The sequence below is a fragment of the Necator americanus genome, chromosome X (assembly GCF_031761385.1).
Source record: "Necator americanus strain Aroian chromosome X, whole genome shotgun sequence".
In the NCBI taxonomy this organism is placed as follows: Eukaryota; Metazoa; Nematoda; class Chromadorea; order Rhabditida; family Ancylostomatidae; genus Necator; species Necator americanus.
This window is the reverse complement of record NC_087376.1, coordinates 15,418,625-15,432,513: the sequence shown is the minus strand read 5'-3', so window position 1 is coordinate 15,432,513 and position 13,889 is coordinate 15,418,625. Positions and strand designations below refer to the sequence as shown.

General features: G+C 45.8%; 5 protein-coding genes across 9 annotated transcripts; 4 read left to right on the top strand and 1 right to left on the bottom strand.

The window, feature by feature from the left end:
- Positions 1–961: 961 nt before the first annotated feature.
- Positions 962–9,892, bottom strand: RB195_023326 (uncharacterized protein; the record flags this gene model as incomplete). 3 transcript variants are annotated; one of them, XM_064210713.1, is made up of 4 exons in its annotated part: positions 962–1,568; positions 1,632–4,885; positions 5,162–8,486; positions 9,789–9,892. In XM_064210713.1, the coding sequence occupies 4 exons, from the start codon at positions 9,890–9,892 to the stop codon at positions 962–964; spliced, it is 7,290 nt and encodes a 2,429-aa protein (XP_064066592.1). The 3 variants fall into 3 exon arrangements, with proteins under 3 accessions (XP_064066592.1, XP_064066594.1, XP_064066593.1); XM_064210712.1 differs by lacking the exon at positions 962–1,568 and having other exon boundaries at positions 2,155–2,201; positions 2,248–4,885; XM_064210711.1 differs by lacking the exon at positions 9,789–9,892 and having other exon boundaries at positions 962–1,490; positions 1,632–4,815; positions 5,158–8,296.
- A 29-nt stretch (positions 9,893–9,921) lies between these two features.
- On the top strand, positions 9,922–10,963 carry RB195_023325 (uncharacterized protein; the record flags this gene model as incomplete). 3 transcript variants are annotated; one of them, XM_064210710.1, is made up of 2 exons in its annotated part: positions 9,922–10,242; positions 10,406–10,963. In XM_064210710.1, 2 exons carry the CDS (start codon positions 9,922–9,924, stop codon positions 10,961–10,963), a joined length of 879 nt encoding a protein of 292 aa, XP_064066589.1. The 3 variants fall into 3 exon arrangements, with proteins under 3 accessions (XP_064066589.1, XP_064066591.1, XP_064066590.1); XM_064210709.1 differs by lacking the exon at positions 10,406–10,963 and having other exon boundaries at positions 9,922–10,338; XM_064210708.1 differs by lacking the exon at positions 9,922–10,242 and having other exon boundaries at positions 10,676–10,963.
- Positions 10,964–11,138: 175 nt separating this feature from the next.
- Positions 11,139–11,387, top strand: RB195_023324 (uncharacterized protein; the record flags this gene model as incomplete). The annotated part of the gene is made up of 1 exon (XM_064210707.1): positions 11,139–11,387. One exon carries the CDS (start codon positions 11,139–11,141, stop codon positions 11,385–11,387), a length of 249 nt encoding a protein of 82 aa, XP_064066588.1.
- A 124-nt stretch (positions 11,388–11,511) lies between these two features.
- RB195_023322 (uncharacterized protein) lies at positions 11,512–13,832 on the top strand (the record flags this gene model as incomplete). The annotated part of the gene is made up of 4 exons (XM_064210705.1): positions 11,512–11,622; positions 11,796–11,977; positions 12,081–12,265; positions 13,822–13,832. 4 exons carry the CDS (start codon positions 11,512–11,514, stop codon positions 13,830–13,832), a joined length of 489 nt encoding a protein of 162 aa, XP_064066586.1.
- RB195_023323 (uncharacterized protein) lies at positions 11,784–12,269 on the top strand (the record flags this gene model as incomplete). The annotated part of the gene is made up of 1 exon (XM_064210706.1): positions 11,784–12,269. One exon carries the CDS (start codon positions 11,784–11,786, stop codon positions 12,267–12,269), a length of 486 nt encoding a protein of 161 aa, XP_064066587.1.
- Positions 13,833–13,889: the final 57 nt, after the last annotated feature.

The following is a 13,889-nucleotide window of genomic DNA, read 5'->3' as shown; positions in this document are numbered from 1 at the left end:
CTGTTTGAATGAGATTAGGATCGTAGTCAGGATCGCCAGATACGTTTGCAACTTTGTCGTTCGGGTTCGTTCTTTGTTTAGTTGAAATTTCCCTTCAAAAAACCAATGGGCCTCAATGGTATCTCTGCAATATCACTGGAGTTCAGTTTCGTGAGAGGTCTTGTGTTTAGAATCGCCTCAATTCGAGTGATCACGGTGCACATGTCTGCAAAACTCAAGCGTTTGCGCCCTATTGATTTATTAAACGCTTTCTTGGTTAAACCGACTAGTCGTTCCCATGCACCACCCATCCAGGGGGGATCCAGGAGGATTGAAGATCCAGTTTATTCGTTGGGATGCACAATACGACATAAGAGATCGACCATTCTCGTTGAGGTCGCAGAACATCTTTGTGATAATGACTTCACCAAGCTTGAAGTTGGTTCCGCAATCTGAGCGGACAATCTCTGGAACTCCTCTGCGCGAGACGAATCTCACGAAACAATTGAGGAATGCTCCTGCCGAAAGATTTTCTACGACTTCTAAGTGTACTGCTCGAGTTGTAAGGCATGCGTATAAACACACGTACATTTTCTCGAGAGTTTTTGAAGTGAAAGGACCCATGAACTCACATCCGACATTTTGAAATGGTCTGGACTTTATGACCCTGTCCTTTGGTAGTGGAGGCATGATCGGTGCTCCTAAGGGAAGACCTTGGTATTTTTTGCAAATGCCGCAACCTTTTAGGAATTTCTTGAATACGTAAGAGGGACGTGAAATCCAAAAGCGTTGTCTTGCGATTGAAAGAGTGTGCTCTTTGCCAGAATGACCATTTTTGATGTGAATGTCCTGCACGATCAGCCTGGATAATTCCGAGTCTTCTGGGATATAAATCGGTGACTTTGTGTCATACGGAATTGAGGCATTTTGAAGGCGGGAGTGGTGCCGAATGATTCCGTCTTCGTCGCGAATAATCAGTTTATCATGAAATCGCTTTTTTTAGAGCGTCAAGATTAATGCTTCTGTGTTCATGGCTAATTAGAAGGCGTTCCGCGTTGACCATATCTGATGCCGTTATTTCGAACACGTTATCAAATTTGTCGACTTCTGATACTTTTATCGGTGACGAGCGATTTTGATTGGTTTTTGCAACCCAATTTTTCATTGTTTTTGCAGTCTTTGCTAGCACACGTAGCACGTTGTCGATTTTCGAAAAACGCTTGAGATCAATAAGCTGTTCTTGTTGTTTGTTTTCTGACGTGGTTACTTTCAATGTAGTAGTAACCATTGTTTCTATTTCGTCATTCTCATGGACGTCAGATAGTGTGTTTATCGACTTGATAGGCCACCCGCTGCAGTGATTTTCCAGCCAGCGTGGTCCTTTGATCCAGTCATTCTCGATAATTTCTTGTGCTGTCAGACCTCTCGTTCCAGCATCAGCTAGATTGTTTTCGGTGCTAACATGGAAAAATTTGACCGTAGCACCACGATTATCGAGTTGCTGTTTAATACTAAGTATTTTTGCTCGCTGATTTGCCACGAAAACAGGAACTTTTTTTGAAGATTTGATCCAGTACCAGGCAATTTCACTGTCCGAAACTATGTTCACTTCTTCGATTTTTGCTTGGACAGCTGATAATCACCTTGATCACCTTGACTCCCGTTGGTCTTCGAACCGGTCGAGCGGGCGCCAGTAATTCTTCCATTTGTCCCGGTCGCGTGCCAGAGTAGCCCAGTGGTTCCTCCTTTCGCGTGGGACACGAAGAGCATCGTAATTTTCTTTGAAGGACTTCGTGAAGAAATCTGACCATCGGGTCGGCGGTCTTCCTGTATTGCGCTTAATATCGCGGGGAATCCAGTCGCTCACGGCTCTGGTCCAACGGTTGTCGTTAAAGCGCATCACGTGTCCGGCCCACCTTATTTTACTTTCCTTGGCAAACGCGGCGGCGTCTCTGATCTTCGATCGCTGACGTAGGAGAGAACTTCGAATCCCGTCTCTCACTTGCTTGAAACGGGATACTCCTAGCATCACTCTCTCAATTGCGCGTTCAATGACGCTCACCGCGTTTTCTTCCTGCTTGCGAAGTGCCCAGGTTTCTGAGGCATAGGTCAAAGCAGGAAGTACGGTGGTGTTGAAGAGGTGAGCACGGAGCCGGGTGTTCTTGGTCTTCTTCACTACGTCCTCGATGCTCTTGTACGCTCCCCAAGCCGCTCTTCTCCTCCTGCCCAGCTCGGGGGCCAGGTCGTTCATCATGTTCAATTCCCGACCCAGATAGACGTAGCTGGTGCATTCGGATATGTTCGTTCCGTTGAGCGTGAATGGGGCATCCGAGATCCATCCGTTCCGCATGAACATCGTCTTTTGAAGATTCAGCTCAAGACCGATGCATCCACATGTTTCGGCGAATTCGGTCAGCATTCGTTCCGCTTGGCTGATGCTAGGTGTTATCAGTACGATGTCATCAGCAAAGCGCAAATGGTGTAGCTGCCGACCATCGATCTTCACTCCCATGTCGTCCCATTCCAACTTTCGCATTGCGTTCTCGAGGGTGGCTGTGAATATTTTGGGTGAGATTGTATCACCCTGTCGAACCCCCCTCTTCACGTCAATGATGATATTCTTGTAGAATGGCGAGATTCCGGTCGTGAAGTTACTGTACAACTCTCGAAGCACCTTTATGTACTGAGTGGGAACGCCTTGGTTGTCCAAGGCTTCCACGACCGCTTCCGTCTCAACTGAGTCAAAGGCCTTCTTCAAGTCGATGAAAGTGAGACAGAGCGGCATCTTGTACTCTCGTGATACCTCGATGAGTCTCGAAACAGTGTGAATATGGTCGATCGTGCTGAATCCTTTTCGAAACCCTGCTTGCTCGCATGGTTGTCCTTCATCCAAGACCTTTTCAATCCTATTAAGGATCACTCTTGTGAAGAGCTTGTAGATGACGGACAGTAAGCAGATTGGGCGATAGTTGCCGATGTCATGTGGATCTCCCTTTTTATACAGCAACACGGTCTTGCTGGTCTTCCACTGTTTAGGGACCTTGCATTCCGACAGGTAACGTGTGAAGATCCTCGCCAGGGTGTTGATGAGTACTGGCGGAAGGTTCTTCAGGTGTTCTGGTTTTATTCTGTCGGGACCGGCTGCTGTACGATTTCTCACCGACATGATAGCATGTCGTATTTCGGACGGGAGAACCGCTGGAATGACATGTCCATCTTCCCTCAGATGGTGAGGAGGCAAGTGGGCACGGCTGTCGAAGAGATCAGAGTAGAAGTCGTAGATGATTTTCTCCATTCCCCTTCTCGATGCAATGGTTGTTCCCTTCGGGTTCCGGAGAGCTGTCATCTTTGTCTTGCGACTGGCGAAGTCTCGGCGGGCATAGCGGATGCTTTTTCCCGCCTCTGCTGCTTCAGCCAGCACTTCTGCTCTTCTCTCTTTAAGGTCTTTCTTTATCGCCTCTCTGCAAAGCCTTGCGAGCTCGGACGTAAGCTCTTGGTTCCCTGCGGCTCGTGCTGCTCCACGCTGGCGTATCAGCTCAAGAGTTTCAAGAGACAGGCGTCTCTTGGTTGTTTTAATACTCTCAGCCTTCTTCGCGCAGTCATGAAGGTGTTTGACAAGCCGGTCGTATTCCTCGTCGATGTTGTCCATTGCGGAATCTTCCCAAAAGCCGGCTAACGTAGCGAAGAGATCCCAGTTGATGGTAGTTCTGGGATTTCTCTTGCTGAACTTGGCGGCTTTCTCTGCTCTCCGCGTGAAAGAAAATCTTCCTCGGAGGAGGCGATGGTCCGATCCCGTATAGAACTTTGGTACAACAGCGACATCCGTCAGGCAGAACCTTTTATTGACGATGATGTGGTCTATCTCATTACGGTACCCTCCACCGGGTGACTCCCACGTCCAGCGTAGAGAGGAGGGCTTCTGGAATTGCGAGTTCCCATGGATGGTCTTAGTCGTCATGATGAACTCGGAAAGCCTCTCCCCCTGGTCATTCCATTGTAGGCCGTGGGTCCCGATGTGAAGTTCCTCCGGCGTTCTTCTTGGGCCAACTTTGGCGTTGAAGTCGCCAATTATGACCTTGTAAAAGGCATGATCTTCTCGGTAGAACTTCTCCAGGTCCATATAGAAAGCTTCGACTTCTTCTTCTTCGTAGCTTGATGTTGGAGCGTAAGCGACGAAGATAGTCAAAGCCGGTGTGGGACCACATCTTCTCATCCGCAGACGTCCGATTCGGGTCGTGAGTTGTTCGAAAGAGTCGATGTTCTGTGCCATACTCGTGTTGACGAGGACGCCAACTCCACCAACACCTCTATTGTCGCATGTTCCTAAGAACAGTTCTTCTCCAGTTTCAAATACAGCGTTGAGAGAGTGACGTCGTCTCGTCTCGGTCAGTCCGATGACGTCGTACTTGATCTTCTTGGCTTGCACCATCAGATCTTCGATGGTCGCTTCCGATGCAAGCGTGCGTGCGTTATAAGTACAGATCGTCATCCTAGTCCTTTTCCGTTTCGGTAGCCTACATGACTCCTGCAACCCCGTCCTACCTGGCGCTACCGTACCAGGCTTTCTACCGGAGTCAGGAGACTCTTTTCTATTACTGTTTTTTGCATGAAATTTAAAACCCACGGGCAGGTTGCAAGCCTCTAGTCCCATGGGTTTTTGGGAGAACTTCCGTTCTCCCAGAGTGGACATGTGGAGCTTATTTGTTGGAGGCGACTCCAAACCGCCTCCCTTGCACCTCCCAGTCAATTGATTGCAGGCTTTTGGCCGGACCGACGTGCGGGATACAATGATTTTATGAGTCAGTCCTGGCACAGCAGAAGCAGGGAGTCCATCCCCTGAATCCACCTGCGTCTCTGGGCAAGCACAAGGTCGCTTTTGGTCCGCGGTTAGCCCCCTATCCGCCACCTGGGGACGCGCCACGTAGCCTCGCGACTAACCGGCTGTGATCCCTCTAGTGAGGGAGATCCGTGGGGACAGCTGATAATATGCTGCCTAATCTGGCTGGATTCCGAGCAACTCTAATTTTGGGATAGTCTGATGTAACTTTTTGGGGGTCAATCGCGTCCTTCCACAGATCAGGCTGGAAATTGTGTCAGAGGGGACACATTGTAAGTATGAACAAGCTGCGATTGCAATCCTGCTTGCATCTGCGAACAACCAAAGGCGTTTTTGGTCACCTACTCTGGGTGATAGTACGTACCTAGGAATTGATAATGTTGCTAGATCTACTTCTTTACACAATTTGTACCATTCGTCGCATATCTTTTGATCGAGCGGAGTTTTCCAGTCCACTTTTGAATCGAAGATTTCTCGCATCATGGACTTCAGTTTAACCATGAGCGGTCCTGTGAGACCTATTGGGTCGTAAATGGAATTAGTTTGGCTCACGACATCTCCCTTAGTTAATTTTTTATTGTGAACAAACTTTGTTCTCACAGTAAAGTTGTCTGTTATAGTATTGTAATCAACTCCTAGTATTTTCATTGATCCAGATTGGAGTTTGTCGGAATATGGAATCCTTGAATTTACTTCTTCAGAATTTGAGATATACTCGCGTAGATTCATCCCTATCTTGCTGAAGAGATACTTTGATTCCTTGTACTTTCTTACAGCTTCAGGAACCGATTTTGCTTGCAAAAGTATATTATCCACATACAAATTCTTGGCAATTTCTGTGGATAGTCCCGAGTTCTGGGATTCCAAGTAGGACAGAATCGCCATGTTTAGTATACTCGGACAAGCAGTAACTCCAAAAGGCAACCTTCTAAATCTATATTTGACGTTGTCTTTTGTTGGTGGGTGATTGACATTCCGAAGCCACAAGAATCTGCATAGATCCTTGTGTGCGTCTACCAGTCGAATTTGTGTGAAGGCGGATTCAATGTCACACATTAAGACGATCTTCGTGAACCTTGAGGAGGTAAGAATGTCGTGTATTCTGTTAACGAAGGATTCCCCTTTTCGAATGACGTCGTTCAGGCTGAGGTGGCCTCTTCGTTTAGACGAAGCGTCGAAAACTATCCCTAAAGGAACCATTTTCTGTGGTTTCCATACCCCTCTGTGTGGCATGTAATAGATTCCAGCTGCATAGCGGTCTGCTGTGTCGAAGTTCTCTACGATCCCTTCGCTGACATATTTGTTCACAAGATCGCAGTACCATTGCTTTTGTTCAGGATTACATAAGAGGATGTTTTGTAAGGATTCTAGTCTTCTTATAGCTACTGAGTAGTTATTTTCTAACTGGATTACATTTTCTTTCAGCGGAAAGGGAGCTGTGATGATGTTGTTTTCAAATGAGATCAATTTCGAGTATTCCTCGAAACATCTTTGAACTTTTTCGTCTCCCTGGGTTTCTTCCGGCATGATACCGAGGCCGTCCAACTCAAACATTTTCTGTAAGAGTTCTTGTTCCGTGTTTTCGGAAATTGTCAGGCTGTGACATACTGTGTTAGCGGTTTCACTTACTTTGCTGATTCCTCGACCATAAATTGTGGGTCCAAAAACCGTTTTTGCTATATGAAAGCCAGATGGTGTTCGGATTCCGTTTGCTGGATCCGTAACTAAATCGTGGTAGTAGTCCAGTCCAACGAGAATGTGTGGATTTTGATGTTCACCACGAAGCTTTGAATTTGCTAGACAGATAGTGTTTGTTTTCAAGAACTCAATATCTTCCGTGTTCAATTTCACTGAAGGGAATCCGTTTGTTATGACTGGTTTGGTCTGTATGGTCATGCAAATTTCTCCTCCGAAAGCAGTTCCTAGTTTTACCGGAACCTTATGACTTTCGAAGCACTCGATATGGCCACCAATTCCGGACATGGTGCAGATTTCGGTCGTGTTCTTGGGTAGACCGAGCTGTTGTGCAAGATTTTCTTCGATTACTGTTTTTTGTGCCCCAGAATCGAAGAAAAATAGCACTTTTTCATATGTCTGTTTTCTGGCATCCCAAATATTGCCTTCAGCAGTCATTAATATTAGTTGTTTGCTAGTTTGACTGTGCTGAATGGAGTTTTCCTTGATCTGTGGGGGTTCCACAGACACCTGAGTGTTTATTGGTTTGAGCCTTTGTGGAATATTTCGATTGTTTTCCTCTCTATTTTGCCAGCTGTGTTGCCTTTGCTGGTTTTGGCCAACACGAACAAATTTGGGTTTCGAGCTGTTGTTTTGGCTGAGTTGCTCTGTCTTAAAGCAGAGGCTCATGTGGTGTTTTTGTCCGCACTTTAGACAGTCTGATCTTTGGCAATCAAAGCTGCTATGATTAGGGGAGCAACATTTCCAACAGCGATTCTGCTCCTTAAGCATCTTGCGGCGAATGCTTTGATCCGTGACCGTTCGGCACTGCATTGATACATGATTGTCCTTATGACAGAACAAGCAGTTACGATTAGTCCTTAAGTTGTCATGATTGGTCTTTGATGGGATGGCCTTGTTGATATGTTTATGGCCAAGTCTGCTTTCGACGTAGACTTTTGCAGTGATCTCTATTTTTAAGAGATTCATGAGGTCATCAACTGTTTGCCGGTCTTGTGATTGACTGGCCACTAATACAGATTTTATGATGTCTTCAGGGAATTTAGATAAGATTGTTTCACACCACATTGGGTCGCAGGTTTTCCCTACATGATATCCTGCAGAAATCATTTGGTAGGTCAGCATTCTTATTTGATCAAATGTTGCAGAGCAGATGTCTGCGGAATTGTTTGCCACACTCATACTGACCAATTTTTTGACTATTTGTGATCTATTAGACTGGTGATTGGAGTAATTCTCCTGTAAAGTTTTGATCAACCAATTGTAATTTTCAGGAATGAGTTTTATCCCTTTGATGGCTGTTTGCGCTCGACCCTTTAAACTTTCTTTGAGTAGTAGTATCTTTTCCATAATGTCCAGTTCTTCACTGTTATGGACAAGGGCTTCAAAAACGGCCCAGTATTCTGGGAAGTCGTCAGAATTCCCGTAAAATTTTGGTAGTGTGGCTTGTGGAGGTTTTATTGACCTCAGCGTCCTTTTGGCTGTGCCACTATTGCATGTGGATGCTGAATTTGATGTGTCTTGCGAGCAAGATGGCATTGTGGTGTCTCTCACGCAATTTTCGTTTGTATTATCAATTTCACCATCCCCTTCTTCGTTTTCTTCATTGTTGACATTATTGTCTCTTTGGGGCTTTAGGGACATGTATCCCAGTTTGATTTCCATATTTTCGCGCATATTTTTTGTTTCATCAAGGCGCGCTGTTAGCATGAATGTTAGGTCGTTTGCTTCAGCTATCGCAGATTGTAGCTGCGATTCTTCCTCTATTTGTTCAATTTCAATCATCAAATCCTTCCTTTCGGACTTGTTTTTGCAGTTTTTATACTCATCTCTAACCTCGTTATATAATTCTTGGAGGTTTGCTCTTGCTTCTTTTATTTGTCTTATGCTACTTTGTAAAAGTGCTGTGGCTGATCTGCATTTCTGATAAGTTTCCTCATCTATTGCTGAGTACTCAACCTGTTTAGTGTATTCCCTGTAACGGAATACTAAAGTTTTTAGCGTCGTTGCGCTGAGAACTATTGGTGTTCTGTGAAAATGCAGTGCTATTTCTTTCTTTATGCACGTGCAAATGCGATAAACTTCACTTGACCTACTGTAGCTTTAGACAGAGGTCTAATCAACTGTTTCTTGACAGTGATCTGCGTTCCAGTTACGTTTGTAAGGGAACGACTTTTTGCCCAATTACTGGGATGAATCTGATGCGATTCACGGTCTTTGGTTTGACCGTATAAGTTGCTCAATAAGCTAGTCTCTTTCTCCTGGCCTCAAAGATGTTACTCTTTGACGCGGGAGAGTAATGGCTTGTTTTAGCCGATGCACCAAACTGTGTGAGTGGGTGACTAGAGACTTTAGGGTATTTTATAACCCTATTTGAACAGACCAAAAAGAGGTGGTTCAGTGGAATGTCTTTATTATGTGAGTACAGGTGAGTAGAACAATTGTCAGCAATGGAATTGGATGAAAAGGTGGGCACAGCGTAGTCTGCCGCACTCTTTGACCGTACAAGTCGTAATCCCTAGCATAACCATGACCGCGAACGGTCCTTTATACCACGCCCCTTATACATCATCGGGGTCGATGATAGTCCTAACGTCGAAGTCAGCGTGAAATGCTCCCTTTTTGGGGAGGCTGCTTATCCATTTGTATGCAATGCTTTTGCACTGTTTGAACAATGTTTGTTGTAATTATTTTTGTAACTTATTAGGTATTCACAGATGATGAGATACTGAAGAGTTATGGAACTTGCACGTCGCGAAAGTCGGACCGTAACCGGAGACTTTAGAAGTCGTTTACGATGTTTTGTGTGCAATCCGCCTACTGCACGCAAACGCTTAAGACAGGCCGAAATAATATTTTCTGACTTTGATTTCCACATCTTTTCTGTCTTTGAGAATCTGTCATTTTTTTCTTCGTTTTCTTTTTTTCCTCCACAGATCTCCCTCACTAGAGGTATCACGGCCGGTTAGTCGCGAGGCTACGTGGCGCGTCCCCGGGTGGCGGATAGGGGGCTAATCGCGGACCAAAAGCGACCTTGTGCTTGCCCAGGGACGCAGGTGGATTCAGGGGACGGACTCCCTGTTTCTGCTGAGTCAGGACTGACTCATGACATCCTTGTATTCCGTACGTCGGCGTCGGCTAAAAGCCTGCAATCAAGTGACTGGGAGGTGCAAAGGAGGCGCTTTGGAGTCGCCTCCAACAAATAAGCTCCACATGTCCACTCCGGGAGAACGGAAGTTCTCCCAAAAACTCATGGGACTAGAGGCTTGCAACCTACCCATGGGTTTTAAATTTTATGCAAAACACAGTAATAGTAAAAGAGTCTCCTGATTCCGGAGGGAAGCCTGGTAGCACCAGGTAGGACGGGGATGCAGCAGTCATATAGGCTACCGAAACGGAATAGAACTAGGATGGCGACCTGTACTTATAACGCACGTACGCTTGCATCGGAAGCGGCCATCGAAGATCTGATGATGCAAGCCAAGAAGATCAAGTACGACGTCATCGGACTGACTGAGACGAGACGACGCCACCCTCTCAACGCCGTATATGAAACTGGAGAAGAACTGTTCGAACAACTTACGACCCGAATCGGACGTCTGCGGATGGGAACACCAGCTTTGACTATCTTCGTCGCTTACGCTCCAACATCAAGCTACAATGAAGAAGAAGTCGAAGCTTTCTATATGGACCTGAAGAAGTTCTACCGAAAAAATCATGCTTTCTACAAGGTCATAATTGGCGCCAAAATTTTTCAACGCCAAAATTGGCCCAAGAAGAACGCCGGAGGAATTTCACTTCGGGACCCGCGGCCTACAATGGAATAACCAGGGGGAGAGGCTCTCCGAGTTCATCACGACGACTAAGACCATCCATGGGAACTCGCAATTCCAGAAGCCCTCCTCTCTACGCTGGACATGGGAGTCACCCGGTGGAGGGTACCGTAATGAAATAGACCACATCATCGTCATTAGAAGGTTCTGCCTGACGGACGTCGCTGTTGTACCAAAGTTCTATACGGGATCGGACCATCGCCTCATCCGAGGAAGATTTTCCTTCACAAGGAGAGCAGAAAAAGCCGCAAAGTTTAGGGAGGGAAATCACAGAACTATCATCAACTGGGACCTCTTCGCTACGTTAGCAGGTTTTTGCGAAGATTCCGCAATGGACAAGGAACATGACCGGCTCGTTGAACAACTTCACGACTGCGCGAAGAAGGCTGAGAGTTCTAAAACCACCAAGAGACGCCTGCCTCTTGAAACTCTTGAGCTGATACGCCGGCGTGGAGCAGCACGAGCCGCAGGGAACCAAGAACTCACGTCCGAGCTCGCAAGGCTTTGCAGAGAGGCGATAAAGGAAGACCTTAAAGAGAGAAGAGCAGAAGTACTGGCTGAAGCTGCAGAGGCGGCCGCTATACCTGTCGAGACTTCGCCAGTCGCAAGGCGAAGATGACTGCTCTCCGAAACCTGAAGGGAACAACCATTGCATCGAGAAGGGGGATGGAGAAAATCATCTACGACTTCTACTCTGATCTCTTCGAGAGCCATGTCCACTTGCTTCCTCACCATCTGAGGGAAAACGGACAAGTCATTCCAGAGGTTCTCCCGTCCGAAAACGACATGCTATCATGTCGGTAAGAAATCGTACGGCACCCGGTCCCGACAGAATAAGACCAGAACAACTGAAGAACCTTCCGCCAGTACTGGTCAACACCCTGGCGAGGCTCTTTACACGTTACCTGTCGGAATGCAAGGTCCCTAAACAGTGGAAGACCAGCAAGACCGTGTTGCTGTATAAAAAAGGAGTCCACATGACATCGGCAACTATCGCCCAATCTGCTTACTGTCCGTCATCTACAAGCTCTTTACAAGAGTGATCCTTAATAGGATTGAAAAAAAAAGGATGAAGGACAGCTCTTGCGAGCAAGCAGGATTTCGAAAAAGATTCAGCACCACATTCACACTGTTTCGAAACTCATCGAGGTATCATGAGAGTACAAGATGCCGCTCTGTCTCACCTTCATAGACTTGAAGAAGCCCTTTGACTCAGTTGAAACGGAAGCGGTCGTGGAAGCCTTGGACAACCAAGGCGTCCCTACTCAGTACATAAAGGTACTTCGAGAGTTGTACAGTAACTTCACGACCGGAATTTCGCCATTCTACAAGAAAATCATCATTGACGTGAAGAGGGGGTCCGACAGGGTGATACAATTTCACCCAAAATATTCACAGCCACCCTCGAGAACGCAGTGCGAAAGTTGGAATGGGACGACATGGGAGTGAAGGTTGATGGTCCGCAGCTACACCATTTGCGCTTTCCTGATGACATCATACGGATAACACCTAGCATCAGCCAAGCGGAACGAATGCTGACCGAATTCGACGAAACATGTGGATGCTTCGGTCTTCAGCTGAATCTAGACAAGACGATGTTCATGCGGAACGGATGGGTCTCGAATGCGGATAGGTTTGCTAAGGAAAGTAAAATAAGGTGGGCCGGACACGTGATGCGCTTTAATGACAACCGTTGGACCAGAGCCGTGAGCGGCTGGGTTCCCCGCGATATTAAGCGCACTACAGGAAGACCGCCGACCCGATGGTCAGATTTCTTCTCGATGTCCTTCAAAGAAAAATATGATGCTCACCGTGTCCCACGCGAAAGAAGGAACCACTGGGCTACTCTGGCACGCGATCGGGACAAATGGAAGAATTATTGGCGCCCGCTCGACCAGTTCGAAGATCAACGGGAGTCAAGGTGATCGTTTTTTCTATTATTCTTTTGAGTTATGTGTTCCATAGGTTGCCTCTTAGATGTGTTAGTGTACATTCCCGCACACAATTGTATTATTTTCTTTCCTTGATGTACATTTTGTCTGCAATGCATGCGATTACGTGGGGACTTATAATTTCAATAATTTCTTTCTTTTTCACGCTTTCTTCGGCATCTTCCTGAGCACCTTCAGCCTTTCTTCTTCACGTTTCACCAGACATCGTTTGCTGTACCTTCTGTCACCCTTTGTTGTTGCATGTACATGATCATGCGAACCATTGGTTGCTGTGAAATGAAAGCCAGATTTATTCTGTGTCGTTTCTACCTGATAACTTTTTAAGGCCCTGTTAGATTAGTGAGAAAAAACTACGAAAATAATGGCTCTAGATCTAGGGCAGGACGTATGTTAAACTTCTTCCATGCGCCATTGACCGGTTTTATATGTCGAGCACTGGTTACCTACTCCAATGCAACACAAAATGTGTGACGAAGCTCGCAAACTGCAGTGTTGGAACAGCTCACTCAAAACACTTCGTTCTCATCATTTTCTTCCAGGCTTCTTCTGCCACAGACGAAACATGTTTCCAGGAGCCGACGATCTGTTTCTAAAATTGATCGGGTTTGTACCTTCAGATCGCTCTAGTCGATGAATTCCGTCATCCTCTTCTTCTCAGCCTTCTACATTGACCTCTGAATAATGTACAAATGAAAGTTATATGTTGGATAGAACTGTTCCTTATTGTCGCAGAAGTGCACTTACACTTTTGTACTGAAGCTGAATTCGTGGAACTTTTGGTCCTGCTCCGGTGGTTTGCAAAATGGTCTTTCTTACAGAAGACGCACATCCAATCACTTCTTTAACGATAGTTTTCTCTTTACTTTTTACATCTTGTTTTGGCGATCCTTTTCGTTCTTTCCTGTTCCTTCTTGAAAAATGCGTGCCCTCGACCATCTCTTTAGCAATATCCTGCATGAAGCTTACCATTCCTTTGTTTATGCGGTCCACCACCTTCGTTCTAGACAACGCTCGGGTCATTTTAGAAAGTAGCCCTAGGACCTAAAATATAGTTAAGAGAAACGGTGCGATGAAACTCGACAATATCCAACTGACTCCTTAATTTGTCAGAAGCGCTTCCTTCAGGCTGTCCTGAGCTACAATGTCTTCTGTAGGTGTGACCTCATCGACGGCGACATTTGTATCTAAACCAGGGTCAAGCATTTAGTTGGGAAAAATCCCTCCTAAAACGAGCCCCCCCCCCCTCCCCCCCCCCTCGCAGACCCTCCCAAAAACGACTCCCTCATCTCGTTCCTACCAGTATAGCTGCCCACACAGCAATCAAAATTTGGGTATAATAAAAAAATTTAAAAAACAAATAAACGCCTAATAAATAAATTAAAATAATACGATGTAATAAACAAATAATAAATTGTTTTAAAAAATAGTGATGCTACAAGTAAAACAAAATACATATTGTAATACAGCGGTATTAATGGAATAAATAATAACTAGAAATTATATGTTCATGTTAGTTATGTTCAAGATGCCGCGTGACGTGTGCCAGATGAAAGAAGATGAAGAAAAATAATGGAGGTAGAAAAGCAATCAATC